Source organism: Electrophorus electricus, chromosome 7 (genome assembly GCF_041902795.1).
Source record: "Electrophorus electricus isolate QZ-2024a chromosome 7, ASM4190279v1, whole genome shotgun sequence".
NCBI lineage: Eukaryota > Metazoa > Chordata > Actinopteri > Gymnotiformes > Gymnotidae > Electrophorus > Electrophorus electricus.
Window position 1 is genome coordinate 35,526,322 of NC_137503.1, and position 27,176 is coordinate 35,553,497.

The following is a 27,176-nucleotide window of genomic DNA, read 5'->3' on the forward strand; positions in this document are numbered from 1 at the left end:
GTTTAAGGAAAACAGCGAAACCGGAATGAAAGGCAGTTGGGCTTCACAGCGACCCGTCCAAATTACCATTAGAATAAATAGTCCACGGACATCACCGTGTGGCCAGGAATCGGGTTTCCTGACGTTTACCTGTAGCCTACCTGATTATATGTAGAATGCCTGGTTTTGATACCGGGACATACGTTAGCAAAGCCTGAAGGCGCACAAAACCATGATGCTTGGTTAAACTGGATATTCGTATTTCAGTTGTCATTTTAAAAGTTTTAATTCAAATGAACAGTTATTAACACTATTAATATCACCATCATTATTATTAAACATACTTATAATTAAACCAAAAAATTCTATTGTTTTTACATTTTGTTTTAATCTCACTTAACAAATGTGTCTAAAAGCAGGAGTCTCTCTCCCTCCAAAACAACTCTCCTCTCTCCCTCCCCCAGATGTGAGCCGTGTGCTAGAGTACATGTTCTGCTGTATGTGTATGTACATAATTACTGATTGTAGGGAGCGGTACCTGTTGGTTTGGGATCAGGGTTATTTTCTGTTTATTGTCAGGGAGTTGGTGTAGGATTGTATTTTATTTTTGTCTTGTGGGGTGTAGTTAGTTATGTATTTGTAGTGTGGGTTTTGTTTATGTGGCATTCAAACTGCTGAAGCTCTATTCAGTGTGTGTATATATATATATATATATATATAAGTGTATTGACGGTTCTTATCTAACCCATCAAGTCCCATCTCACCTGCTGCCCCACTGTTTAGTCCTTCCACACACCACTCCACTACTAATCTTTCATCACTATATCGCCGTTGCTGACTCGCCGCCTAGATATTGTTGTAACAATGGATATTAAAGACATTCTTCATTTGTTTGATATATTCAGTTCAAGTTCAAGAGGTTTTATTGTCATTTCAGCTATATACAAGTACACAACAAAAATGAGAATGTTCCTCCAGGATCATGGTGCAACATAAAAACAACAGTGCAAAAGACAACATGCTACACAAGTGCAAACAGTGCAATATAGTGGAAAATGTCATTAAATAAACATTAAATAAACAATAATAAATACAGGACAGGACAAATACAAAATACAAAATGAGTAGACAGTGCAATTTAGTACAGTACACAGTACTGGGCATATGTAAAGCGAGTTGTGCATAGCAATCAGTGACATGCTACCCTTAACATAGCAGCTGCTCCCAAGTGCTGCTCCCAATCCGGACAATCCAGACAAACTGAAGTCTACCAGTCAAGAAATCCAGGATCCAGTTGCAGAGGGATGTGTTCAAGCCCAGTAAGCTCAACTTTCCAATCAGATGCTGAGGAAGAGTGGTGTTGAATGCTGAACTGAAGTCTATGAACAGCATTCTTACATAGGTGACCTTTTTATCCAGATGTGTGAGTGCCAGATGAAGTGTGGTAGAGATGGCATCATCTGTAGAGCGGTTGGGGCGGTACGCAAACTGCAGGGAGTCCAGAGAAAGGGGAAACTGGGTCTTGATGTGTCTCATGATGAGTCTCTCGAAGCACTTCATGATGGATGTGAGTGCGATGGGACAGTAGTCGTTGAGACATGACACCATGGGCTTCTTAGGCTTGGGGACGATGGTGGTGGTCTTGAAGCATGTTGGGACCACGGCACAGCTCAGAGAGATATTGAAGATGTCTGTCAGGACATCTGCAAGCTGGTCAGCACATTCTCTGAGCACACGACCTGGGATGGTGTCTGGTCCAGCAGCTTTCCGTGGTTTAACTCCACGCAGAGTACGCCTCACATCAGCCACAGCACCTGGTCATTTTGCAGAGGGAGGGACTTTTCTGCTGCAACGTTGTTCTGCGCTTCAAACCGTGCATAGAAGTCATTCAGTGCATCTGGGAGGATGGCATCACTGTCACAGGAAGGTGGTGTTTCCCTGTAGTTAGTAATGGCCCAAATGCCCTCCCATATGCACCGTGTGTCACCAGTGTCTTTGAAGTGTCCATGGATCCTCTGTGTGTGCGCACACAATTTGCTTCCCTGATTGCACGTGACAATTGGTTCTAGATTTTACAATAAAGCTCTATTTAACATAAGCTTCAGTTCACCACAAAAAGTACTTCCCTGGATAATCTGTCATGATCAATCCCTCCCAGTTGTGGTATTCCACGTTTTCCCTGTCTTGTTAGTTCCATTTTCTCCACCACTTGTTTGATTTAACACCTGTCCCTCATTTAATTGATTGGATTTAAGCTCTGCCTTGTTCCCTTAGTTTGAGCTGTTCATTGACCCCGTGCATGCATATTTGAATCATTGTGTTTAAAGTTTGTACTCCGTGCCTTTGTGTTTCCTAGCATCTTGTTAGAGCCTGCTTCCTCTTTGTTAATCGTGTATCCCCAGATTGGTAGTTTGACTCTGGCTTTGCCCTGAATAAATGTTGCTCTTCTCCGCACCTGCGTCCACCTCCTTACCGCTCACCGTTACACTCTACATGTGCGTTCATGTAGAGCTACCTACCTTCAAGCGTTTAACCATAGCAACTTCCATACAGCATGCATGGCATGTGACCAATTTTGGCTTCAGAAAAGCTGAATTTGTTCTTTGACATGTTGCTGCTTGCTTAGGTTTTACCCTACTGTAAAATGTGCACCCATGTTAACTCAAATCTGTATTGATAGAAATAAACATGTAAAAGTGGAAAGCATTGACCACTTCAGATTTATAAATAATCACACCCTTAACAAGTGTAGCACACATTAGTATCTCTGTACAGATCACTGTAAAGTGAGAGGGGCTTGTCTATTAATAGTGACATGAACTACCAACACAGCAAATCAAGTTAAGACACCCTGTAACAGTGAAACCAGTTGTATAAGGCATAATCTACAGCCAAATACACTAAGGGAAAAATAAATTGGCCACCTCCAGATCAGATTGTTTATATTCAGCTTTGGGCAAAAAAAAAAAAAAAAAAAAAGCCAAACCCATCCCAGTATGGCAAGGGCCAGAGGCTTTTGTAAGCAAGGCTAGCTACCTACATTTAGGCAACCTTATCCTGAGAGACCCAACAGCAGGACTGCAAAGTCCCTGGGAGGTAAACAACCTCATCGTTTTCATGAGAAGCACTCCTAAGAAAGAATACCTTGAGCTGGTCATTCTGCCAATTAAGGGTCAACTAGGTACAAACCCACTACAGAAGGAAGTAGGGAAGCTAGCAGAGTACAGCAAAGACTCCACAAGTCACTTGAGAAGTCTTTTATTCCATTAGGATTTGAAGCCAGTTAGGCTTTAGGCCATTTCTATAAAGACAACTCCCCCACTGGACACCACAGCTGATTCAGGAGGAGCCTCCCTTTCTTCTGGTACATGTCTCCCTGGTGAGCAGAAAAGGAGAAAGGAAACCCATTCAGTCCATGTCAAGGAGGAGACAAGGGACCTGCACTGAGGATTCTACTTACTTTGTCTGCTGCAGCTTGGTTCACAGGTCTCTGTTGCACTTGGATGGCACACAGCTGTACTGCAGTGGATGTAGACCTAGGAACAAAGTAAAAGCTAAGCAAGGGCCAATCATTGGCTTGTAGAAATGGAAGCATCAAGCCATTACCTGGTTGTGCAAAGGAGCCATAGAGGTAGTATCCACAAAGGCGAACATCTTGAGGACAAAGCGCTTGTAATGGGTAGGGAACGGAACCGCAGGAGACCTCTCAACTGGAACCAGAGTAGTCAGGTAGCGGTCATCCTTGTAGGGGCACCTTTGGAATACAGCAGGTCAGCCTCAGCCTGTACTGGAATACTGGATTACACACGGTAGACAATATTAGAACCTACCCATTCACTAGAAGGTCCCACTGGGGAACGCTGAAGGGGTTAGGGGAAGAGGTTGCCCAGCAGTGTCCCAGAGTCAGGACAATATTTGGGTCAGACCTCTCCAGGATGCGCACTTCCACATAGACCGGCTCCCTCAGCACCTTAACTACAGGGTAATCTGTGTCCTTGTAGTAGGAAGTGTAGGCTGCCTGTACTGTTGGTAAACAAGCACAGTTGTTTAGAAGGCCTTCAAAAGCTAAAATAATGTAGTATCCAGAATCAAGATACCTCACCTTCCACACACCCCTTTGTGGCACACTGACCATTTCCTATTCTTAGTTCTACCCTGAGGGGTCCAGGAGCAACTACAGGTAGAGGAGGATCGTTGGCATAATGCCGAATGGTCAGCGCCCCAATGCTCATGGCATAATATCCACACTGGAAGTAGAGCCTTGCAAGAGAAATACAAGGTGATCAGCACAAACCCCACATGAACCTGTGCCATGCAAGTAAGTCATGGTCAACTCACTCATAGTAGCTGTCTCTTGTGATGGCTCCAAGGGGCCCCATCCCAACCTCATAGGAAGAGGTCATCTTGTTCTCATAAACCAGATGTGCACCCAGCTCCTGGAAGGAGGGGGGGGGGGGTAGTGAAGCAGCATTAACATGTTACATTAATTACATATCCAACCCAAAATAGAAGCCTCAAGCACCAACCAACCATCACATGGGTCCCACAGGCAGTTACAGGAAACTGGTAAATGGCAAACGCTGCATTTGAGTCAACTGGACCACAGGGTCCATTTTCTCCCAACAGGCTGACTGAATCCAGGCTCAGTCTGGGTAGTGTTGCATCCTTGGCCACCACCAACACAAACTGGCCATCCCTTGTGCACTGGACAGTCACTGGCATCAAGGAGAAAACCAGACAAGCTTAGTTCACAGTTTCAAAAGTAGCAAGGTGCAGTTGAAGCAAAGCCTTACCTGTTCTTCCATAATAGCAGTACTGCCCATCAAAACAGCAGTTTATAGCTTCACAATGGGTAGCATTTAAGCCAGGTTCACCACAAGCAATCTTGACAGACCCATCTACATTACATTTCTGAGAAGGCCCATTTGTGGTCAACTGTTGCTGTTGGCCATAAACCTGAGGAACATGTAGCTGCAGTAACTGAGAATTCAGGAGTAGTTGTTTAGACCCTTGTAAACTCCCTGTGGATGCAGCTTCACTACACCAACATGTTAAGAAAACACAAAGCCCCACAAGTGCAATAGTGACCCAGACTCTTGCCATGGTATCAAAATTGCAGAAACCTGCAAGTAACCTTTTTTTTCTCCACAGTGACCTTTTTTAATTGTGCCTTTTCTCCTGATTCTGAACAGCCCTCCTTCTACTTTATTATCTGTTAATAATGTACCAGCTGTGTGCAATCATGAACTGCGTTCCATGTTCACACTTCTATTCAAAACCGATTAATCTCAGTGATTTACACTCAGCTTTACATATAATATTTATAGCTCTAAGAATGCCAGTTTTGTAAGAGTTTCTAAAAAGCCTTCTTTATCTCCAAAGCTATGAAAGAGTTTTAAGTTGTTTTTTGTCTGGAAAAATGCCACCACTGAACAATCCCTCTTCTTACTTGCTAAGCCATCAATTAGGTTCCAGCCATGTGTCATCATGTTTGTTGCATTCACACATTAGTAGTAACTTTGTTTGGACTGTTCTCTTAATTCAGTTTGGAATCTCAAAAAGTCTGGCATGTGCCTTTGTTTATCAAGGACCTCAGCACTGGAAACTGGTTTATTTCAGTAGTCCATCCTGGAGGTGATAAAAGCAATACCGAATGGAGGGTTGTTTTTTCATGTACATGTTCCTCTAACTTTGGAAATGTAATGTGTTGGTAGTATCATTGGAGAGAGTTATATAATCACGGTCAATTATATCTAGATAAAATTTTCTTAAATCTAGTTGATGAAAGGGTTGGCATTGCATCAAGAGATATTCTACAGATGGAGACCCAGTTTCTAATGTTTCAAACAAGCCTACCCCTGCTCTGCACCTTTTCCCCCTACAACTTTTCTCCTTTTATTTTTGTCAGGTAAATAAATTGCAATTCATATTGGGTATAATTTATTTCAGTAGACTTATCCATTTTTACTGAAAAATTATGTCATGTACTCCTTGATATGGTTGAAAATATGTGCATTCAGTTGCTTATAAGGGTCAATGGCCAGTAGGAGAAATTCTTATAAATCACAATATAGATGTCGATGGGAAACTACTCATTTATTATGTTCCCTTTTCAAGGGTACAACAGTGCTGTGTGTATTAAAGATTTTTATTGTTTATATGCTTTATGGCCTGTTTGCTGCGTATTGTTCATTCTGTGAGGCTGGGAGTATTGTGTTGGGGGGAGGTGTTGTGGAGCCAAATAGCAGCTGGCAGAAAAGAGCTCCAGTAATGCTTCCTAGAGCACCTTGATGGAATCAGTCCACCAACCTCCACTCTGTTACTGTCCACGTCAGTCCTCTGATAGAGCTGGGTTTCCCAATCAGCTTATACAGATGTTTAGCTGCCTCAGCAGACCACTGCATAGCAGAGGACACTGGGCACATTCAACTAATAAAAACATATCATCTTATTATACATGTTTGTTTTAGGAAGAAAAGACAGCTCTGGCCTTTCGTATACAGTGCCACAGTCTAGCCAAGATTGTAGGGGGAAGACCCAATACACCAAGCCCAACATCAAAGCTGCTGACCCGAGATTGAAGATCCTTGCTTAGCTGGCCACCAATCATAGCAAATTACCAAGACTGGGTGAATTACCTGAAAGGTTTCTGAAAGATGTGAATGTAGCACTATGGATAATTACTACTGTTTCCATCACTGACACCAACCCGCTAATGTACACCACAGCAATGGTGATACTTGAACATAAACAAGATACAGTATCCTGCATCCAAAGTGTACTTTTGGTGGCAAGGTAACAGCATGAAAACAGATGATGGATTAAATAGTCCCTTGAGACTATAAGACCAGGTAGAAAAACCCATGCACTACCTGGATTGACTACAAGAATGCCTATGATCCAATGCCTCATACATGGATCCTGGAATGCCAGAGGCTGTATAACATCAACAGGACTCCAAGAGCCTTCCAAGGAGAGGGAAGGTAGGTAGAACAGAGAGGAATATACTACCATAAGTTAATGTTTCAGATGTTGAGGGCATTTACCTGATGCTTTTATCCAAAGCAACTTACAATTATGGCTGAATACATCTTGAGCAACTGTGAGTTAAGGGTGTTGCTCAGGGGCCCAACAGTGGCAACCTGGCAGTGGTGGTGCTTGAACTGGCATCCTTTTGATTACAAGTCAAGTACTTTAACCACTGAGCCAGCACTGCCCACTCACATTAGACTTCAAAGCTGCATCACTTACAATATTTCAAACACTACTGATGTCATTTCCAGAGTGATGAAAGTGCTGGGATTCGAGAAGAGCATCAAAATTCATGCAAAAGCATTATGCACCATTTACCATGAAATATGTCACAGTATGAAAATGTGTTTCCAGAGGTCGTGCATGCAGTGCCAAAGTAAAAAAAAAATCTAAATTAACCTACATCAGGGTACAAATCCAATCTGATCACTTGAAAAGAACAGTGTGGATAATCATTTCAAAAGTTCTGATTTGAGAAGCAAATCTGATTTGCCTATAGTCTGAACATAGTATTTGACTTGACAGGCTTCCTTATTCAGTTTGGAAAGTCAAAGGCTATGTTCAGACTGCAGGCAAATCATTCTAATACTCCTCAAATTAGATCAGGAGAAACTCACATCCTGTGCTCCATTCAGGCCTATTTTAGCACTTCCACATGGTGATTTTAGGTACTGTAGATGTTAAATTAGTGTGTGAGACATGTCATCTTCCATTTTTTTCAGGCAAGCTGCAGTTCACATGGATGAGGTGACACTTGGTAAGTCTCTTAGCAGGTAGATATGCTTTGCCTCAAATTGAGCATAGCAAGTGTTGAGTGTACGAGGTAATGAAGCAGACACCGTTATGTCTATTAGTAACAGAGCATAGCTCATTCCTCTTGAGTGGAGCTTTGTTCCTGTAGTCTCTTAGCACCCATAGCTGTATGCAGTTTCCTAATAGAACATTGGCTTCTCTGTAGTAGCCAAGTAGGGTGGAGCTTGGTGATGCTATCCATAAACTGCTTTTACATCCAGCTAATCATATTTGAGCCTTTGTGATCAGGCTTTAGCAAGGGTCAGGGGGGGTTGTAATAAAGTACTTTGTAACCATAGTTCAGTCTGGGGAGATTATGTTGCAATTCACATTTGCCCTATTAGAACATGATTCCATTTTGACAAAAAAGGAGAGTGTAGAGTTGTCAAACATGCTCAATAACCCTCAGAGTTAAAACTCATGTCTACAATTTACCTCAAACTAGGCATAATTAAAATCGGCATTTCATTACAAGGACTGTCACTTGCCCTTTTATTGAAGGATTAAAGGCCATTTTATTCCCTTGTGCACTACATTTAGTAAATAGGAGAACAAACTGGGCTTAAGAATTGAGCTGGATGTTGTAGCTCTCCCTTGTGGTGCTTATACACATTGTGTTTGTACAGCTGAAATAGGAAGATTAGGGACCAGATACAGCTTTTTCAGGGAGATGCCATGTACAATATCAAAGTCTAGCCATACACCAGTATTATTCTTAGCATTCAAATTAGACTACTGCAGCATGTTAAATGAAGGCCCTGCCAACCTATTTATATTTAAAAAAAAAAAAAAAAAAAAAAGCAGTATCCAATTCAGAAGTCTGTCTACCCATTTAGCAAAAAGCAGTCTACAAGCATGTTGCTGTGCTCTGAAGGCTCACAAGTGCACTTGAATTTGGGATTGATGCACCAAAAGCCTTGCATATGAATATGATTTTATTTCATCAGGATTGAAGCCCAGTTGCTGAGCTTCAAGCCATTTCTATAAAGACAACTCCCCCACTGGACACCACAGCTGATTCAGGAGGAGCCTCCCTTTCTTCTGGTACATGTCTCCCTGGTGAGCAGAAAAGGAGAAAGGAAACCCATTCAGTCCATGTCAAGGAGGAGACAAGGGACCTGCACTGAGGATTCTACTTACTTTGTCTGCTGCAGCTTGGTTCACAGGTCTCTGTTGCACTTGGATGGCACACAGCTGTACTGCAGTGGATGTAGACCTAGGAACAAAGTAAAAGCTAAGCAAGGGCCAATCATTGGCTTGTAGAAATGGAAGCATCAAGCCATTACCTGGTTGTGCAAAGGAGCCATAGAGGTAGTATCCACAAAGGCGAACATCTTGAGGACAAAGCGCTTGTAATGGGTAGGGAACGGAACCGCAGGAGACCTCTCAACTGGAACCAGAGTAGTCAGGTAGCGGTCATCCTTGTAGGGGCACCTTTGGAATACAGCAGGTCAGCCTCAGCCTGTACTGGAATACTGGATTACACACGGTAGACAATATTAGAACCTACCCATTCACTAGAAGGTCCCACTGGGGAACGCTGAAGGGGTTAGGGGAAGAGGTTGCCCAGCAGTGTCCCAGAGTCAGGACAATATTTGGGTCAGACCTCTCCAGGATGCGCACTTCCACATAGACCGGCTCCCTCAGCACCTTAACTACAGGGTAATCTGTGTCCTTGTAGTAGGAAGTGTAGGCTGCCTGTACTGTTGGTAAACAAGCACAGTTGTTTAGAAGGCCTTCAAAAGCTAAAATAATGTAGTATCCAGAATCAAGATACCTCACCTTCCACACACCCCTTTGTGGCACACTGACCATTTCCTATTCTTAGTTCTACCCTGAGGGGTCCAGGAGCAACTACAGGTAGAGGAGGATCGTTGGCATAATGCCGAATGGTCAGCGCCCCAATGCTCATGGCATAATATCTACACTGGAAGTAGAGCCTTGCAAGAGAAATACAAGGTGATCAGCACAAACCCCACATGAACCTGTGCCATGCAAGTAAGTCATGGTCAACTCACTCATAGTAGCTGTCTCTTGTGATGGCTCCAAGGGGCCCCATCCCAACCTCATAGGAAGAGGTCATCTTGTTCTCATAAACCAGATGTGCACCCAGCTCCTGGAAGGAGGGGGGGGGGGGGGGGTAGTGAAGCAGCATTAACATGTTACATTAATTACATATCCAACCCAAAATAGAAGCCTCAAGCACCAACCAACCATCACATGGGTCCCACAGGCAGTTACAGGAAACTGGTAAATGGCAAACGCTGCATTTGAGTCAACTGGACCACAGGGTCCATTTTCTCCCAACAGGCTGACTGAATCCAGGCTCAGTCTGGGTAGTGTTGCATCCTTGGCCACCACCAACACAAACTGGCCATCCCTTGTGCACTGGACAGTCACTGGCATCAAGGAGAAAACCAGACAAGCTTAGTTCACAGTTTCAAAAGTAGCAAGGTGCAGTTGAAGCAAAGCCTTACCTGTTCTTCCATAATAGCAGTACTGCCCATCAAAACAGCAGTTTATAGCTTCACAATGGGTAGCATTTAAGCCAGGTTCACCACAAGCAATCTTGACAGACCCATCTACATTACATTTCTGAGAAGGCCCATTTGTGGTCAACTGTTGCTGTTGGCCATAAACCTGAGGAACATGTAGCTGCAGTAACTGAGAATTCAGGAGTAGTTGTTTAGACCCTTGTAAACTCCCTGTGGATGCAGCTTCACTACACCAACATGTTAAGAAAACACAAAGCCCCACAAGTGCAATAGTGACCCAGACTCTTGCCATGGTATCAAAATTGCAGAAACCTGCAAGTAACCTTTTTTTTCTCCACAGTGACCTTTTTTAATTGTGCCTTTTCTCCTGATTCTGAACAGCCCTCCTTCTACTTTATTATCTGTTAATAATGTACCAGCTGTGTGCAATCATGAACTGCGTTCCATGTTCACACTTCTATTCAAAACCGATTAATCTCAGTGATTTACACTCAGCTTTACATATAATATTTATAGCTCTAAGAATGCCAGTTTTGTAAGAGTTTCTAAAAAGCCTTCTTTATCTCCAAAGCTATGAAAGAGTTTTAAGTTGTTTTTTGTCTGGAAAAATGCCACCACTGAACAATCCCTCTTCTTACTTGCTAAGCCATCAATTAGGTTCCAGCCATGTGTCATCATGTTTGTTGCATTCACACATTAGTAGTAACTTTGTTTGGACTGTTCTCTTAATTCAGTTTGGAATCTCAAAAAGTCTGGCATGTGCCTTTGTTTATCAAGGACCTCAGCACTGGAAACTGGTTTATTTCAGTAGTCCATCCTGGAGGTGATAAAAGCAATACCGAATGGAGGGTTGTTTTTTCATGTACATGTTCCTCTAACTTTGGAAATGTAATGTGTTGGTAGTATCATTGGAGAGAGTTATATAATCACGGTCAATTATATCTAGATAAAATTTTCTTAAATCTAGTTGATGAAAGGGTTGGCATTGCATCAAGAGATATTCTACAGATGGAGACCCAGTTTCTAATGTTTCAAACAAGCCTACCCCTGCTCTGCACCTTTTCCCCCTACAACTTTTCTCCTTTTATTTTTGTCAGGTAAATAAATTGCAATTCATATTGGGTATAATTTATTTCAGTAGACTTATCCATTTTTACTGAAAAATTATGTCATGTACTCCTTGATATGGTTGAAAATATGTGCATTCAGTTGCTTATAAGGGTCAATGGCCAGTAGGAGAAATTCTTATAAATCACAATATAGATGTCGATGGGAAACTACTCATTTATTATGTTCCCTTTTCAAGGGTACAACAGTGCTGTGTGTATTAAAGATTTTTATTGTTTATATGCTTTATGGCCTGTTTGCTGCGTATTGTTCATTCTGTGAGGCTGGGAGTATTGTGTTGGGGGGAGGTGTTGTGGAGCCAAATAGCAGCTGGCAGAAAAGAGCTCCAGTAATGCTTCCTAGAGCACCTTGATGGAATCAGTCCACCAACCTCCACTCTGTTACTGTCCACGTCAGTCCTCTGATAGAGCTGGGTTTCCCAATCAGCTTATACAGATGTTTAGCTGCCTCAGCAGACCACTGCATAGCAGAGGACACTGGGCACATTCAACTAATAAAAACATATCATCTTATTATACATGTTTGTTTTAGGAAGAAAAGACAGCTCTGGCCTTTCGTATACAGTGCCACAGTCTAGCCAAGATTGTAGGGGGAAGACCCAATACACCAAGCCCAACATCAAAGCTGCTGACCCGAGATTGAAGATCCTTGCTTAGCTGGCCACCAATCATAGCAAATTACCAAGACTGGGTGAATTACCTGAAAGGTTTCTGAAAGATGTGAATGTAGCACTATGGATAATTACTACTGTTTCCATCACTGACACCAACCCGCTAATGTACACCACAGCAATGGTGATACTTGAACATAAACAAGATACAGTATCCTGCATCCAAAGTGTACTTTTGGTGGCAAGGTAACAGCATGAAAACAGATGATGGATTAAATAGTCCCTTGAGACTATAAGACCAGGTAGAAAAACCCATGCACTACCTGGATTGACTACAAGAATGCCTATGATCCAATGCCTCATACATGGATCCTGGAATGCCAGAGGCTGTATAACATCAACAGGACTCCAAGAGCCTTCCAAGGAGAGGGAAGGTAGGTAGAACAGAGAGGAATATACTACCATAAGTTAATGTTTCAGATGTTGAGGGCATTTACCTGATGCTTTTATCCAAAGCAACTTACAATTATGGCTGAATACATCTTGAGCAACTGTGAGTTAAGGGTGTTGCTCAGGGGCCCAACAGTGGCAACCTGGCAGTGGTGGTGCTTGAACTGGCATCCTTTTGATTACAAGTCAAGTACTTTAACCACTGAGCCAGCACTGCCCACTCACATTAGACTTCAAAGCTGCATCACTTACAATATTTCAAACACTACTGATGTCATTTCCAGAGTGATGAAAGTGCTGGGATTCGAGAAGAGCATCAAAATTCATGCAAAAGCATTATGCACCATTTACCATGAAATATGTCACAGTATGAAAATGTGTTTCCAGAGGTCGTGCATGCAGTGCCAAAGTAAAAAAAAAATCTAAATTAACCTACATCAGGGTACAAATCCAATCTGATCACTTGAAAAGAACAGTGTGGATAATCATTTCAAAAGTTCTGATTTGAGAAGCAAATCTGATTTGCCTATAGTCTGAACATAGTATTTGACTTGACAGGCTTCCTTATTCAGTTTGGAAAGTCAAAGGCTATGTTCAGACTGCAGGCAAATCATTCTAATACTCCTCAAATTAGATCAGGAGAAACTCACATCCTGTGCTCCATTCAGGCCTATTTTAGCACTTCCACATGGTGATTTTAGGTACTGTAGATGTTAAATTAGTGTGTGAGACATGTCATCTTCCATTTTTTTCAGGCAAGCTGCAGTTCACATGGATGAGGTGACACTTGGTAAGTCTCTTAGCAGGTAGATATGCTTTGCCTCAAATTGAGCATAGCAAGTGTTGAGTGTACGAGGTAATGAAGCAGACACCGTTATGTCTATTAGTAACAGAGCATAGCTCATTCCTCTTGAGTGGAGCTTTGTTCCTGTAGTCTCTTAGCACCCATAGCTGTATGCAGTTTCCTAATAGAACATTGGCTTCTCTGTAGTAGCCAAGTAGGGTGGAGCTTGGTGATGCTATCCATAAACTGCTTTTACATCCAGCTAATCATATTTGAGCCTTTGTGATCAGGCTTTAGCAAGGGTCAGGGGGGGTTGTAATAAAGTACTTTGTAACCATAGTTCAGTCTGGGGAGATTATGTTGCAATTCACATTTGCCCTATTAGAACATGATTCCATTTTGACAAAAAAGGAGAGTGTAGAGTTGTCAAACATGCTCAATAACCCTCAGAGTTAAAACTCATGTCTACAATTTACCTCAAACTAGGCATAATTAAAATCGGCATTTCATTACAAGGACTGTCACTTGCCCTTTTATTGAAGGATTAAAGGCCATTTTATTCCCTTGTGCACTACATTTAGTAAATAGGAGAACAAACTGGGCTTAAGAATTGAGCTGGATGTTGTAGCTCTCCCTTGTGGTGCTTATACACATTGTGTTTGTACAGCTGAAATAGGAAGATTAGGGACCAGATACAGCTTTTTCAGGGAGATGCCATGTACAATATCAAAGTCTAGCCATACACCAGTATTATTCTTAGCATTCAAATTAGACTACTGCAGCATGTTAAATGAAGGCCCTGCCAACCTATTTATATTTAAAAAAAAAAAAAAAAAAAAAGCAGTATCCAATTCAGAAGTCTGTCTACCCATTTAGCAAAAAGCAGTCTACAAGCATGTTGCTGTGCTCTGAAGGCTCACAAGTGCACTTGAATTTGGGATTGATGCACCAAAAGCCTTGCATATGAATATGATTTTATTTCATCAGGATTGAAGCCCAGTTGCTGAGCTTCAAGCCATTTCTATAAAGACAACTCCCCCACTGGACACCACAGCTGATTCAGGAGGAGCCTCCCTTTCTTCTGGTACATGTCTCCCTGGTGAGCAGAAAAGGAGAAAGGAAACCCATTCAGTCCATGTCAAGGAGGAGACAAGGGACCTGCACTGAGGATTCTACTTACTTTGTCTGCTGCAGCTTGGTTCACAGGTCTCTGTTGCACTTGGATGGCACACAGCTGTACTGCAGTGGATGTAGACCTAGGAACAAAGTAAAAGCTAAGCAAGGGCCAATCATTGGCTTGTAGAAATGGAAGCATCAAGCCATTACCTGGTTGTGCAAAGGAGCCATAGAGGTAGTATCCACAAAGGCGAACATCTTGAGGACAAAGCGCTTGTAATGGGTAGGGAACGGAACCGCAGGAGACCTCTCAACTGGAACCAGAGTAGTCAGGTAGCGGTCATCCTTGTAGGGGCACCTTTGGAATACAGCAGGTCAGCCTCAGCCTGTACTGGAATACTGGATTACACACGGTAGACAATATTAGAACCTACCCATTCACTAGAAGGTCCCACTGGGGAACGCTGAAGGGGTTAGGGGAAGAGGTTGCCCAGCAGTGTCCCAGAGTCAGGACAATATTTGGGTCAGACCTCTCCAGGATGCGCACTTCCACATAGACCGGCTCCCTCAGCACCTTAACTACAGGGTAATCTGTGTCCTTGTAGTAGGAAGTGTAGGCTGCCTGTACTGTTGGTAAACAAGCACAGTTGTTTAGAAGGCCTTCAAAAGCTAAAATAATGTAGTATCCAGAATCAAGATACCTCACCTTCCACACACCCCTTTGTGGCACACTGACCATTTCCTATTCTTAGTTCTACCCTGAGGGGTCCAGGAGCAACTACAGGTAGAGGAGGATCGTTGGCATAATGCCGAATGGTCAGCGCCCCAATGCTCATGGCATAATATCCACACTGGAAGTAGAGCCTTGCAAGAGAAATACAAGGTGATCAGCACAAACCCCACATGAACCTGTGCCATGCAAGTAAGTCATGGTCAACTCACTCATAGTAGCTGTCTCTTGTGATGGCTCCAAGGGGCCCCATCCCAACCTCATAGGAAGAGGTCATCTTGTTCTCATAAACCAGATGTGCACCCAGCTCCTGGAAGGAGGGGGGGGGGGGTAGTGAAGCAGCATTAACATGTTACATTAATTACATATCCAACCCAAAATAGAAGCCTCAAGCACCAACCAACCATCACATGGGTCCCACAGGCAGTTACAGGAAACTGGTAAATGGCAAACGCTGCATTTGAGTCAACTGGACCACAGGGTCCATTTTCTCCCAACAGGCTGACTGAATCCAGGCTCAGTCTGGGTAGTGTTGCATCCTTGGCCACCACCAACACAAACTGGCCATCCCTTGTGCACTGGACAGTCACTGGCATCAAGGAGAAAACCAGACAAGCTTAGTTCACAGTTTCAAAAGTAGCAAGGTGCAGTTGAAGCAAAGCCTTACCTGTTCTTCCATAATAGCAGTACTGCCCATCAAAACAGCAGTTTATAGCTTCACAATGGGTAGCATTTAAGCCAGGTTCACCACAAGCAATCTTGACAGACCCATCTACATTACATTTCTGAGAAGGCCCATTTGTGGTCAACTGTTGCTGTTGGCCATAAACCTGAGGAACATGTAGCTGCAGTAACTGAGAATTCAGGAGTAGTTGTTTAGACCCTTGTAAACTCCCTGTGGATGCAGCTTCACTACACCAACATGTTAAGAAAACACAAAGCCCCACAAGTGCAATAGTGACCCAGACTCTTGCCATGGTATCAAAATTGCAGAAACCTGCAAGTAACCTTTTTTTTCTCCACAGTGACCTTTTTTAATTGTGCCTTTTCTCCTGATTCTGAACAGCCCTCCTTCTACTTTATTATCTGTTAATAATGTACCAGCTGTGTGCAATCATGAACTGCGTTCCATGTTCACACTTCTATTCAAAACCGATTAATCTCAGTGATTTACACTCAGCTTTACATATAATATTTATAGCTCTAAGAATGCCAGTTTTGTAAGAGTTTCTAAAAAGCCTTCTTTATCTCCAAAGCTATGAAAGAGTTTTAAGTTGTTTTTTGTCTGGAAAAATGCCACCACTGAACAATCCCTCTTCTTACTTGCTAAGCCATCAATTAGGTTCCAGCCATGTGTCATCATGTTTGTTGCATTCACACATTAGTAGTAACTTTGTTTGGACTGTTCTCTTAATTCAGTTTGGAATCTCAAAAAGTCTGGCATGTGCCTTTGTTTATCAAGGACCTCAGCACTGGAAACTGGTTTATTTCAGTAGTCCATCCTGGAGGTGATAAAAGCAATACCGAATGGAGGGTTGTTTTTTCATGTACATGTTCCTCTAACTTTGGAAATGTAATGTGTTGGTAGTAATATTGGAGAGAGTTATATAATCACGGTCAATTATATCTAGATAAAATTTTCTTAAATCTAGTTGATGAAAGGGTTGGCATTGCATCAAGAGATATTCTACAGATGGAGACCCAGTTTCTAATGTTTCAAACAAGCCTACCCCTGCTCTGCACCTTTTCCCCCTACAACTTTTCTCCTTTTATTTTTGTCAGGTAAATAAATTGCAATTCATATTGGGTATAATTTATTTCAGTAGACTTATCCATTTTTACTGAAAAATTATGTCATGTACTCCTTGATATGGTTGAAAATATGTGCATTCAGTTGCTTATAAGGGTCAATGGCCAGTAGGAGAAATTCTTATAAATCACAATATAGATGTCGATGGGAAACTACTCATTTATTATGTTCCCTTTTCAAGGGTACAACAGTGCTGTGTGTATTAAAGATTTTTATTGTTTATATGCTTTATGGCCTGTTTGCTGCGTATTGTTCATTCTGTGAGGCTGGGAGTATTGTGTTGGGGGGAGGTGTTGTGGAGCCAAATAGCAGCTGGCAGAAAAGAGCTCCAGTAATGCTTCCTAGAGCACCTTGATGGAATCAGTCCACCAACCTCCACTCTGTTACTGTCCACGTCAGTCCTCTGATAGAGCTGGGTTTCCCAATCAGCTTATACAGATGTTTAGCTGCCTCAGCAGACCACTGCATAGCAGAGGACACTGGGCACATTCAACTAATAAAAACATATCATCTTATTATACATGTTTGTTTTAGGAAGAAAAGACAGCTCTGGCCTTTCGTATACAGTGCCACAGTCTAGCCAAGATTGTAGGGGGAAGACCCAATACACCAAGCCCAACATCAAAGCTGCTGACCCGAGATTGAAGATCCTTGCTTAGCTGGCCACCAATCATAGCAAATTACCAAGACTGGGTGAATTACCTGAAAGGTTTCTGAAAGATGTGAATGTAGCACTATGGATAATTACTACTGTTTCCATCACTGACACCAACCCGCTAATGTACACCACAGCAATGGTGATACTTGAACATAAACAAGATACAGTATCCTGCATCCAAAGTGTACTTTTGGTGGCAAGGTAACAGCATGAAAACAGATGATGGATTAAATAGTCCCTTGAGACTATAAGACCAGGTAGAAAAACCCATGCACTACCTGGATTGACTACAAGAATGCCTATGATCCAATGCCTCATACATGGATCCTGGAATGCCAGAGGCTGTATAACATCAACAGGACTCCAAGAGCCTTCCAAGGAGAGGGAAGGTAGGTAGAACAGAGAGGAATATACTACCATAAGTTAATGTTTCAGATGTTGAGGGCATTTACCTGATGCTTTTATCCAAAGCAACTTACAATTATGGCTGAATACATCTTGAGCAACTGTGAGTTAAGGGTGTTGCTCAGGGGCCCAACAGTGGCAACCTGGCAGTGGTGGTGCTTGAACTGGCATCCTTTTGATTACAAGTCAAGTACTTTAACCACTGAGCCAGCACTGCCCACTCACATTAGACTTCAAAGCTGCATCACTTACAATATTTCAAACACTACTGATGTCATTTCCAGAGTGATGAAAGTGCTGGGATTCGAGAAGAGCATCAAAATTCATGCAAAAGCATTATGCACCATTTACCATGAAATATGTCACAGTATGAAAATGTGTTTCCAGAGGTCGTGCATGCAGTGCCAAAGTAAAAAAAAAATCTAAATTAACCTACATCAGGGTACAAATCCAATCTGATCACTTGAAAAGAACAGTGTGGATAATCATTTCAAAAGTTCTGATTTGAGAAGCAAATCTGATTTGCCTATAGTCTGAACATAGTATTTGACTTGACAGGCTTCCTTATTCAGTTTGGAAAGTCAAAGGCTATGTTCAGACTGCAGGCAAATCATTCTAATACTCCTCAAATTAGATCAGGAGAAACTCACATCCTGTGCTCCATTCAGGCCTATTTTAGCACTTCCACATGGTGATTTTAGGTACTGTAGATGTTAAATTAGTGTGTGAGACATGTCATCTTCCATTTTTTTCAGGCAAGCTGCAGTTCACATGGATGAGGTGACACTTGGTAAGTCTCTTAGCAGGTAGATATGCTTTGCCTCAAATTGAGCATAGCAAGTGTTGAGTGTACGAGGTAATGAAGCAGACACCGTTATGTCTATTAGTAACAGAGCATAGCTCATTCCTCTTGAGTGGAGCTTTGTTCCTGTAGTCTCTTAGCACCCATAGCTGTATGCAGTTTCCTAATAGAACATTGGCTTCTCTGTAGTAGCCAAGTAGGGTGGAGCTTGGTGATGCTATCCATAAACTGCTTTTACATCCAGCTAATCATATTTGAGCCTTTGTGATCAGGCTTTAGCAAGGGTCAGGGGGGGTTGTAATAAAGTACTTTGTAACCATAGTTCAGTCTGGGGAGATTATGTTGCAATTCACATTTGCCCTATTAGAACATGATTCCATTTTGACAAAAAAGGAGAGTGTAGAGTTGTCAAACATGCTCAATAACCCTCAGAGTTAAAACTCATGTCTACAATTTACCTCAAACTAGGCATAATTAAAATCGGCATTTCATTACAAGGACTGTCACTTGCCCTTTTATTGAAGGATTAAAGGCCATTTTATTCCCTTGTGCACTACATTTAGTAAATAGGAGAACAAACTGGGCTTAAGAATTGAGCTGGATGTTGTAGCTCTCCCTTGTGGTGCTTATACACATTGTGTTTGTACAGCTGAAATAGGAAGATTAGGGACCAGATACAGCTTTTTCAGGGAGATGCCATGTACAATATTAAAGTCTAGCCATACACCAGTATTATTCTTAGCATTCAAATTAGACTACTGCAGCATGTTAAATGAAGGCCCTGCCAACCTATTTATATTTAAAAAAAAAAAAAAAAAAAAAGCAGTATCCAATTCAGAAGTCTGTCTACCCATTTAGCAAAAAGCAGTCTACAAGCATGTTGCTGTGCTCTGAAGGCTCACAAGTGCACTTGAATTTGGGATTGATGCACCAAAAGCCTTGCATATGAATATGATTTTATTTCATCAGGATTGAAGCCCAGTTGCTGAGCTTCAAGCCATTTCTATAAAGACAACTCCCCCACTGGACACCACAGCTGATTCAGGAGGAGCCTCCCTTTCTTCTGGTACATGTCTCCCTGGTGAGCAGAAAAGGAGAAAGGAAACCCATTCAGTCCATGTCAAGGAGGAGACAAGGGACCTGCACTGAGGATTCTACTTACTTTGTCTGCTGCAGCTTGGTTCACAGGTCTCTGTTGCACTTGGATGGCACATAGCTGTACTGCAGTGGATGTAGACCTAGGAACAAAGTAAAAGCTAAGCAAGGGCCAATCATTGGCTTGTAGAAATGGAAGCATCAAGCCATTACCTGGTTGTGCAAAGGAGCCATAGAGGTAGTATCCACAAAGGCGAACATCTTGAGGACAAAGCGCTTGTAATGGGTAGGGAACGGAACCGCAGGAGACCTCTCAACTGGAACCAGAGTAGTCAGGTAGCGGTCATCCTTGTAGGGGCACCTTTGGAATACAGCAGGTCAGCCTCAGCCTGTACTGGAATACTGGATTACACACGGTAGACAATATTAGAACCTACCCATTCACTAGAAGGTCCCACTGGGGAACGCTGAAGGGGTTAGGGGAAGAGGTTGCCCAGCAGTGTCCCAGAGTCAGGACAATATTTGGGTCAGACCTCTCCAGGATGCGCACTTCCACATAGACCGGCTCCCTCAGCACCTTAACTACAGGGTAATCTGTGTCCTTGTAGTAGGAAGTGTAGGCTGCCTGTACTGTTGGTAAACAAGCACAGTTGTTTAGAAGGCCTTCAAAAGCTAAAATAATGTAGTATCCAGAATCAAGATACCTCACCTTCCACACACCCCTTTGTGGCACACTGACCATTTCCTATTCTTAGTTCTACCCTGAGGGGTCCAGGAGCAACTACAGGTAGAGGAGGATCGTTGGCATAATGCCGAATGGTCAGCGCCCCAATGCTCATGGCATAATATCTACACTGGAAGTAGAGCCTTGCAAGAGAAATACAAGGTGATCAGCACAAACCCCACATGAACCTGTGCCATGCAAGTAAGTCATGGTCAACTCACTCATAGTAGCTGTCTCTTGTGATGGCTCCAAGGGGCCCCATCCCAACCTCATAGGAAGAGGTCATCTTGTTCTCATAAACCAGATGTGCACCCAGCTCCTGGAAGGAGGGGGGGGGGGGGGGGTAGTGAAGCAGCATTAACATGTTACATTAATTACATATCCAACCCAAAATAGAAGCCTCAAGCACCAACCAACCATCACATGGGTCCCACAGGCAGTTACAGGAAACTGGTAAATGGCAAACGCTGCATTTGAGTCAACTGGACCACAGGGTCCATTTTCTCCCAACAGGCTGACTGAATCCAGGCTCAGTCTGGGTAGTGTTGCATCCTTGGCCACCACCAACACAAACTGGCCATCCCTTGTGCACTGGACAGTCACTGGCATCAAGGAGAAAACCAGACAAGCTTAGTTCACAGTTTCAAAAGTAGCAAGGTGCAGTTGAAGCAAAGCCTTACCTGTTCTTCCATAATAGCAGTACTGCCCATCAAAACAGCAGTTTATAGCTTCACAATGGGTAGCATTTAAGCCAGGTTCACCACAAGCAATCTTGACAGACCCATCTACATTACATTTCTGAGAAGGCCCATTTGTGGTCAACTGTTGCTGTTGGCCATAAACCTGAGGAACATGTAGCTGCAGTAACTGAGAATTCAGGAGTAGTTGTTTAGACCCTTGTAAACTCCCTGTGGATGCAGCTTCACTACACCAACATGTTAAGAAAACACAAAGCCCCACAAGTGCAATAGTGACCCAGACTCTTGCCATGGTATCAAAATTGCAGAAACCTGCAAGTAACCTTTTTTTTCTCCACAGTGACCTTTTTTAATTGTGCCTTTTCTCCTGATTCTGAACAGCCCTCCTTCTACTTTATTATCTGTTAATAATGTACCAGCTGTGTGCAATCATGAACTGCGTTCCATGTTCACACTTCTATTCAAAACCGATTAATCTCAGTGATTTACACTCAGCTTTACATATAATATTTATAGCTCTAAGAATGCCAGTTTTGTAAGAGTTTCTAAAAAGCCTTCTTTATCTCCAAAGCTATGAAAGAGTTTTAAGTTGTTTTTTGTCTGGAAAAATGCCACCACTGAACAATCCCTCTTCTTACTTGCTAAGCCATCAATTAGGTTCCAGCCATGTGTCATCATGTTTGTTGCATTCACACATTAGTAGTAACTTTGTTTGGACTGTTCTCTTAATTCAGTTTGGAATCTCAAAAAGTCTGGCATGTGCCTTTGTTTATCAAGGACCTCAGCACTGGAAACTGGTTTATTTCAGTAGTCCATCCTGGAGGTGATAAAAGCAATACCGAATGGAGGGTTGTTTTTTCATGTACATGTTCCTCTAACTTTGGAAATGTAATGTGTTGGTAGTATCATTGGAGAGAGTTATATAATCACGGTCAATTATATCTAGATAAAATTTTCTTAAATCTAGTTGATGAAAGGGTTGGCATTGCATCAAGAGATATTCTACAGATGGAGACCCAGTTTCTAATGTTTCAAACAAGCCTACCCCTGCTCTGCACCTTTTCCCCCTACAACTTTTCTCCTTTTATTTTTGTCAGGTAAATAAATTGCAATTCATATTGGGTATAATTTATTTCAGTAGACTTATCCATTTTTACTGAAAAATTATGTCATGTACTCCTTGATATGGTTGAAAATATGTGCATTCAGTTGCTTATAAGGGTCAATGGCCAGTAGGAGAAATTCTTATAAATCACAATATAGATGTCGATGGGAAACTACTCATTTATTATGTTCCCTTTTCAAGGGTACAACAGTGCTGTGTGTATTAAAGATTTTTATTGTTTATATGCTTTATGGCCTGTTTGCTGCGTATTGTTCATTCTGTGAGGCTGGGAGTATTGTGTTGGGGGGAGGTGTTGTGGAGCCAAATAGCAGCTGGCAGAAAAGAGCTCCAGTAATGCTTCCTAGAGCACCTTGATGGAATCAGTCCACCAACCTCCACTCTGTTACTGTCCACGTCAGTCCTCTGATAGAGCTGGGTTTCCCAATCAGCTTATACAGATGTTTAGCTGCCTCAGCAGACCACTGCATAGCAGAGGACACTGGGCACATTCAACTAATAAAAACATATCATCTTATTATACATGTTTGTTTTAGGAAGAAAAGACAGCTCTGGCCTTTCGTATACAGTGCCACAGTCTAGCCAAGATTGTAGGGGGAAGACCCAATACACCAAGCCCAACATCAAAGCTGCTGACCCGAGATTGAAGATCCTTGCTTAGCTGGCCACCAATCATAGCAAATTACCAAGACTGGGTGAATTACCTGAAAGGTTTCTGAAAGATGTGAATGTAGCACTATGGATAATTACTACTGTTTCCATCACTGACACCAACCCGCTAATGTACACCACAGCAATGGTGATACTTGAACATAAACAAGATACAGTATCCTGCATCCAAAGTGTACTTTTGGTGGCAAGGTAACAGCATGAAAACAGATGATGGATTAAATAGTCCCTTGAGACTATAAGACCAGGTAGAAAAACCCATGCACTACCTGGATTGACTACAAGAATGCCTATGATCCAATGCCTCATACATGGATCCTGGAATGCCAGAGGCTGTATAACATCAACAGGACTCCAAGAGCCTTCCAAGGAGAGGGAAGGTAGGTAGAACAGAGAGGAATATACTACCATAAGTTAATGTTTCAGATGTTGAGGGCATTTACCTGATGCTTTTATCCAAAGCAACTTACAATTATGGCTGAATACATCTTGAGCAACTGTGAGTTAAGGGTGTTGCTCAGGGGCCCAACAGTGGCAACCTGGCAGTGGTGGTGCTTGAACTGGCATCCTTTTGATTACAAGTCAAGTACTTTAACCACTGAGCCAGCACTGCCCACTCACATTAGACTTCAAAGCTGCATCACTTACAATATTTCAAACACTACTGATGTCATTTCCAGAGTGATGAAAGTGCTGGGATTCGAGAAGAGCATCAAAATTCATGCAAAAGCATTATGCACCATTTACCATGAAATATGTCACAGTATGAAAATGTGTTTCCAGAGGTCGTGCATGCAGTGCCAAAGTAAAAAAAAAATCTAAATTAACCTACATCAGGGTACAAATCCAATCTGATCACTTGAAAAGAACAGTGTGGATAATCATTTCAAAAGTTCTGATTTGAGAAGCAAATCTGATTTGCCTATAGTCTGAACATAGTATTTGACTTGACAGGCTTCCTTATTCAGTTTGGAAAGTCAAAGGCTATGTTCAGACTGCAGGCAAATCATTCTAATACTCCTCAAATTAGATCAGGAGAAACTCACATCCTGTGCTCCATTCAGGCCTATTTTAGCACTTCCACATGGTGATGTTAGGTACTGTAGATGTTAAATTAGTGTGTGAGACATGTCATCTTCCATTTTTTTCAGGCAAGCTGCAGTTCACATGGATGAGGTGACACTTGGTAAGTCTCTTAGCAGGTAGATATGCTTTGCCTCAAATTGAGCATAGCAAGTGTTGAGTGTACGAGGTAATGAAGCAGACACCGTTATGTCTATTAGTAACAGAGCATAGCTCATTCCTCTTGAGTGGAGCTTTGTTCCTGTAGTCTCTTAGCACCCATAGCTGTATGCAGTTTCCTAATAGAACATTGGCTTCTCTGTAGTAGCCAAGTAGGGTGGAGCTTGGTGATGCTATCCATAAACTGCTTTTACATCCAGCTAATCATATTTGAGCCTTTGTGATCAGGCTTTAGCAAGGGTCAGGGGGGGTTGTAATAAAGTACTTTGTAACCATAGTTCAGTCTGGGGAGATTATGTTGCAATTCACATTTGCCCTATTAGAACATGATTCCATTTTGACAAAAAAGGAGAGTGTAGAGTTGTCAAACATGCTCAATAACCCTCAGAGTTAAAACTCATGTCTACAATTTACCTCAAACTAGGCATAATTAAAATCGGCATTTCATTACAAGGACTGTCACTTGCCCTTTTATTGAAGGATTAAAGGCCATTTTATTCCCTTGTGCACTACATTTAGTAAATAGGAGAACAAACTGGGCTTAAGAATTGAGCTGGATGTTGTAGCTCTCCCTTGTGGTGCTTATACACATTGTGTTTGTACAGCTGAAATAGGAAGATTAGGGACCAGATACAGCTTTTTCAGGGAGATGCCATGTACAATATCAAAGTCTAGCCATACACCAGTATTATTCTTAGCATTCAAATTAGACTACTGCAGCATGTTAAATGAAGGCCCTGCCAACCTATTTATATTTAAAAAAAAAAAAAAAAAAAAGCAGTATCCAATTCAGAAGTCTGTCTACCCATTTAGCAAAAAGCAGTCTACAAGCATGTTGCTGTGCTCTGAAGGCTCACAAGTGCACTTGAATTTGGGATTGATGCACCAAAAGCCTTGCATATGAATATGATTTTATTTCATCAGGATTGAAGCCCAGTTGCTGAGCTTCAAGCCATTTCTATAAAGACAACTCCCCCACTGGACACCACAGCTGATTCAGGAGGAGCCTCCCTTTCTTCTGGTACATGTCTCCCTGGTGAGCAGAAAAGGAGAAAGGAAACCCATTCAGTCCATGTCAAGGAGGAGACAAGGGACCTGCACTGAGGATTCTACTTACTTTGTCTGCTGCAGCTTGGTTCACAGGTCTCTGTTGCACTTGGATGGCACACAGCTGTACTGCAGTGGATGTAGACCTAGGAACAAAGTAAAAGCTAAGCAAGGGCCAATCATTGGCTTGTAGAAATGGAAGCATCAAGCCATTACCTGGTTGTGCAAAGGAGCCATAGAGGTAGTATCCACAAAGGCGAACATCTTGAGGACAAAGCGCTTGTAATGGGTAGGGAACGGAACCGCAGGAGACCTCTCAACTGGAACCAGAGTAGTCAGGTAGCGGTCATCCTTGTAGGGGCACCTTTGGAATACAGCAGGTCAGCCTCAGCCTGTACTGGAATACTGGATTACACACGGTAGACAATATTAGAACCTACCCATTCACTAGAAGGTCCCACTGGGGAACGCTGAAGGGGTTAGGGGAAGAGGTTGCCCAGCAGTGTCCCAGAGTCAGGACAATATTTGGGTCAGACCTCTCCAGGATGCGCACTTCCACATAGACCGGCTCCCTCAGCACCTTAACTACAGGGTAATCTGTGTCCTTGTAGTAGGAAGTGTAGGCTGCCTGTACTGTTGGTAAACAAGCACAGTTGTTTAGAAGGCCTTCAAAAGCTAAAATAATGTAGTATCCAGAATCAAGATACCTCACCTTCCACACACCCCTTTGTGGCACACTGACCATTTCCTATTCTTAGTTCTACCCTGAGGGGTCCAGGAGCAACTACAGGTAGAGGAGGATCGTTGGCATAATGCCGAATGGTCAGCGCCCCAATGCTCATGGCATAATATCCACACTGGAAGTAGAGCCTTGCAAGAGAAATACAAGGTGATCAGCACAAACCCCACATGAACCTGTGCCATGCAAGTAAGTCATGGTCAACTCACTCATAGTAGCTGTCTCTTGTGATGGCTCCAAGGGGCCCCATCCCAACCTCATAGGAAGAGGTCATCTTGTTCTCATAAACCAGATGTGCACCCAGCTCCTGGAAGGAGGGGGGGGGGGGGTAGTGAAGCAGCATTAACATGTTACATTAATTACATATCCAACCCAAAATAGAAGCCTCAAGCACCAACCAACCATCACATGGGTCCCACAGGCAGTTACAGGAAACTGGTAAATGGCAAACGCTGCATTTGAGTCAACTGGACCACAGGGTCCATTTTCTCCCAACAGGCTGACTGAATCCAGGCTCAGTCTGGGTAGTGTTGCATCCTTGGCCACCACCAACACAAACTGGCCATCCCTTGTGCACTGGACAGTCACTGGCATCAAGGAGAAAACCAGACAAGCTTAGTTCACAGTTTCAAAAGTAGCAAGGTGCAGTTGAAGCAAAGCCTTACCTGTTCTTCCATAATAGCAGTACTGCCCATCAAAACAGCAGTTTATAGCTTCACAATGGGTAGCATTTAAGCCAGGTTCACCACAAGCAATCTTGACAGACCCATCTACATTACATTTCTGAGAAGGCCCATTTGTGGTCAACTGTTGCTGTTGGCCATAAACCTGAGGAACATGTAGCTGCAGTAACTGAGAATTCAGGAGTAGTTGTTTAGACCCTTGTAAACTCCCTGTGGATGCAGCTTCACTACACCAACATGTTAAGAAAACACAAAGCCCCACAAGTGCAATAGTGACCCAGACTCTTGCCATGGTATCAAAATTGCAGAAACCTGCAAGTAACCTTTTTTTTCTCCACAGTGACCTTTTTTAATTGTGCCTTTTC

At 42.6% G+C, this 27,176-nt stretch overlaps 5 protein-coding genes and 4 long non-coding RNA genes across 9 annotated transcripts; 4 read left to right on the top strand and 5 right to left on the bottom strand.

The window, feature by feature from the left end:
• Positions 1 to 3,018: 3,018 nt before the first annotated feature.
• LOC118241084 (zona pellucida sperm-binding protein 1-like) lies at positions 3,019 to 5,114 on the bottom strand. The gene is made up of 8 exons (XM_035524810.2): positions 4,773 to 5,114; positions 4,510 to 4,694; positions 4,318 to 4,415; positions 4,082 to 4,239; positions 3,810 to 4,002; positions 3,586 to 3,733; positions 3,440 to 3,515; positions 3,019 to 3,355 (listed from the first exon to the last, which is right to left on the bottom strand). Exons 1-8 carry the CDS (start codon positions 5,080 to 5,082, stop codon positions 3,270 to 3,272), a joined length of 1,254 nt encoding a protein of 417 aa, XP_035380703.2. The 5' UTR covers positions 5,083 to 5,114; the 3' UTR covers positions 3,019 to 3,269.
• Positions 4,977 to 9,715, top strand: LOC145658692 (uncharacterized). The gene is made up of 3 exons (XR_014124448.1): positions 4,977 to 6,962; positions 7,734 to 7,768; positions 8,751 to 9,715. It is a non-coding gene; the product is annotated as an uncharacterized LOC145658692 (long non-coding RNA).
• LOC113585375 (zona pellucida sperm-binding protein 1-like) lies at positions 8,726 to 10,622 on the bottom strand. The gene is made up of 8 exons (XM_035524811.2): positions 10,281 to 10,622; positions 10,018 to 10,202; positions 9,822 to 9,919; positions 9,586 to 9,743; positions 9,314 to 9,506; positions 9,090 to 9,237; positions 8,944 to 9,019; positions 8,726 to 8,859 (listed from the first exon to the last, which is right to left on the bottom strand). The coding sequence occupies exons 1-8, from the start codon at positions 10,588 to 10,590 to the stop codon at positions 8,774 to 8,776; spliced, it is 1,254 nt and encodes a 417-aa protein (XP_035380704.1). The 5' UTR covers positions 10,591 to 10,622; the 3' UTR covers positions 8,726 to 8,773.
• LOC145658691 (uncharacterized) lies at positions 10,485 to 15,438 on the top strand. Its single transcript, XR_014124447.1, has 3 exons — positions 10,485 to 12,470; positions 13,242 to 13,276; positions 14,258 to 15,438. It is a non-coding gene; the product is annotated as an uncharacterized LOC145658691 (long non-coding RNA).
• On the bottom strand, positions 14,233 to 16,125 carry LOC118241048 (zona pellucida sperm-binding protein 1-like). Its single transcript, XM_035524359.2, has 8 exons — positions 15,784 to 16,125; positions 15,521 to 15,705; positions 15,329 to 15,426; positions 15,093 to 15,250; positions 14,821 to 15,013; positions 14,597 to 14,744; positions 14,451 to 14,526; positions 14,233 to 14,366 (listed from the first exon to the last, which is right to left on the bottom strand). The coding sequence occupies exons 1-8, from the start codon at positions 16,091 to 16,093 to the stop codon at positions 14,281 to 14,283; spliced, it is 1,254 nt and encodes a 417-aa protein (XP_035380252.1). The 5' UTR covers positions 16,094 to 16,125; the 3' UTR covers positions 14,233 to 14,280.
• LOC145658694 (uncharacterized) lies at positions 15,988 to 19,895 on the top strand. Its single transcript, XR_014124450.1, has 3 exons — positions 15,988 to 17,973; positions 18,745 to 18,779; positions 19,761 to 19,895. It is a non-coding gene; the product is annotated as an uncharacterized LOC145658694 (long non-coding RNA).
• LOC118241085 (zona pellucida sperm-binding protein 1-like) lies at positions 19,736 to 21,632 on the bottom strand. The gene is made up of 8 exons (XM_035524812.2): positions 21,291 to 21,632; positions 21,028 to 21,212; positions 20,832 to 20,929; positions 20,596 to 20,753; positions 20,324 to 20,516; positions 20,100 to 20,247; positions 19,954 to 20,029; positions 19,736 to 19,869 (listed from the first exon to the last, which is right to left on the bottom strand). The coding sequence occupies exons 1-8, from the start codon at positions 21,598 to 21,600 to the stop codon at positions 19,784 to 19,786; spliced, it is 1,254 nt and encodes a 417-aa protein (XP_035380705.2). The 5' UTR covers positions 21,601 to 21,632; the 3' UTR covers positions 19,736 to 19,783.
• Positions 21,495 to 26,447, top strand: LOC145658693 (uncharacterized). The gene is made up of 3 exons (XR_014124449.1): positions 21,495 to 23,480; positions 24,252 to 24,286; positions 25,267 to 26,447. It is a non-coding gene; the product is annotated as an uncharacterized LOC145658693 (long non-coding RNA).
• LOC118241087 (zona pellucida sperm-binding protein 1-like) lies at positions 25,242 to 27,135 on the bottom strand. Its single transcript, XM_035524821.2, has 8 exons — positions 26,794 to 27,135; positions 26,531 to 26,715; positions 26,338 to 26,435; positions 26,102 to 26,259; positions 25,830 to 26,022; positions 25,606 to 25,753; positions 25,460 to 25,535; positions 25,242 to 25,375 (listed from the first exon to the last, which is right to left on the bottom strand). The coding sequence occupies exons 1-8, from the start codon at positions 27,101 to 27,103 to the stop codon at positions 25,290 to 25,292; spliced, it is 1,254 nt and encodes a 417-aa protein (XP_035380714.1). The 5' UTR covers positions 27,104 to 27,135; the 3' UTR covers positions 25,242 to 25,289.
• Between the last annotated feature and the right edge of the window lie 41 nt (positions 27,136 to 27,176).

What these genes read in the sequence shown, in the direction of transcription:
- LOC118241084 (XM_035524810.2), bottom strand. Translation starts at nt 5,082, where the DNA reads ATGGCAAGAGTCTGGGTCACTATTGCACTTGTGGGGCTTTGTGTTTTC. An exon ending in CCTGTGGGACCCATGTGATG is followed by an intron (nt 4,416 to 4,509) that starts GTTGGTTGGTGC and finishes CCCTCCTTCCAG; the next exon opens with GAGCTGGGTGCACATCTGGT. An exon ending in CACAAAGGGGTGTGTGGAAG is followed by an intron (nt 4,003 to 4,081) that starts GTGAGGTATCTT and finishes GTTTACCAACAG; the next exon opens with TACAGGCAGCCTACACTTCC.
- LOC113585375 (XM_035524811.2), bottom strand. Translation starts at nt 10,590, where the DNA reads ATGGCAAGAGTCTGGGTCACTATTGCACTTGTGGGGCTTTGTGTTTTC. An exon ending in ACAAGAGACAGCTACTATGA is followed by an intron (nt 9,744 to 9,821) that starts GTGAGTTGACCA and finishes TTCTCTTGCAAG; the next exon opens with GCTCTACTTCCAGTGTAGAT. An exon ending in TGGGACCTTCTAGTGAATGG is followed by an intron (nt 9,238 to 9,313) that starts GTAGGTTCTAAT and finishes TGTATTCCAAAG; the next exon opens with GTGCCCCTACAAGGATGACC.
- LOC118241048 (XM_035524359.2), bottom strand. Translation starts at nt 16,093, where the DNA reads ATGGCAAGAGTCTGGGTCACTATTGCACTTGTGGGGCTTTGTGTTTTC. An exon ending in CACAAAGGGGTGTGTGGAAG is followed by an intron (nt 15,014 to 15,092) that starts GTGAGGTATCTT and finishes GTTTACCAACAG; the next exon opens with TACAGGCAGCCTACACTTCC. An exon ending in TGGCTCCTTTGCACAACCAG is followed by an intron (nt 14,527 to 14,596) that starts GTAATGGCTTGA and finishes CTTTGTTCCTAG; the next exon opens with GTCTACATCCACTGCAGTAC.
- LOC118241085 (XM_035524812.2), bottom strand. Translation starts at nt 21,600, where the DNA reads ATGGCAAGAGTCTGGGTCACTATTGCACTTGTGGGGCTTTGTGTTTTC. An exon ending in ACAAGAGACAGCTACTATGA is followed by an intron (nt 20,754 to 20,831) that starts GTGAGTTGACCA and finishes TTCTCTTGCAAG; the next exon opens with GCTCTACTTCCAGTGTAGAT. An exon ending in ACCAAGCTGCAGCAGACAAA is followed by an intron (nt 19,870 to 19,953) that starts GTAAGTAGAATC and finishes TCTGCTCACCAG; the next exon opens with GGAGACATGTACCAGAAGAA.
- LOC118241087 (XM_035524821.2), bottom strand. Translation starts at nt 27,103, where the DNA reads ATGGCAAGAGTCTGGGTCACTATTGCACTTGTGGGGCTTTGTGTTTTC. An exon ending in CACAAAGGGGTGTGTGGAAG is followed by an intron (nt 26,023 to 26,101) that starts GTGAGGTATCTT and finishes GTTTACCAACAG; the next exon opens with TACAGGCAGCCTACACTTCC. An exon ending in TGGGACCTTCTAGTGAATGG is followed by an intron (nt 25,754 to 25,829) that starts GTAGGTTCTAAT and finishes TGTATTCCAAAG; the next exon opens with GTGCCCCTACAAGGATGACC.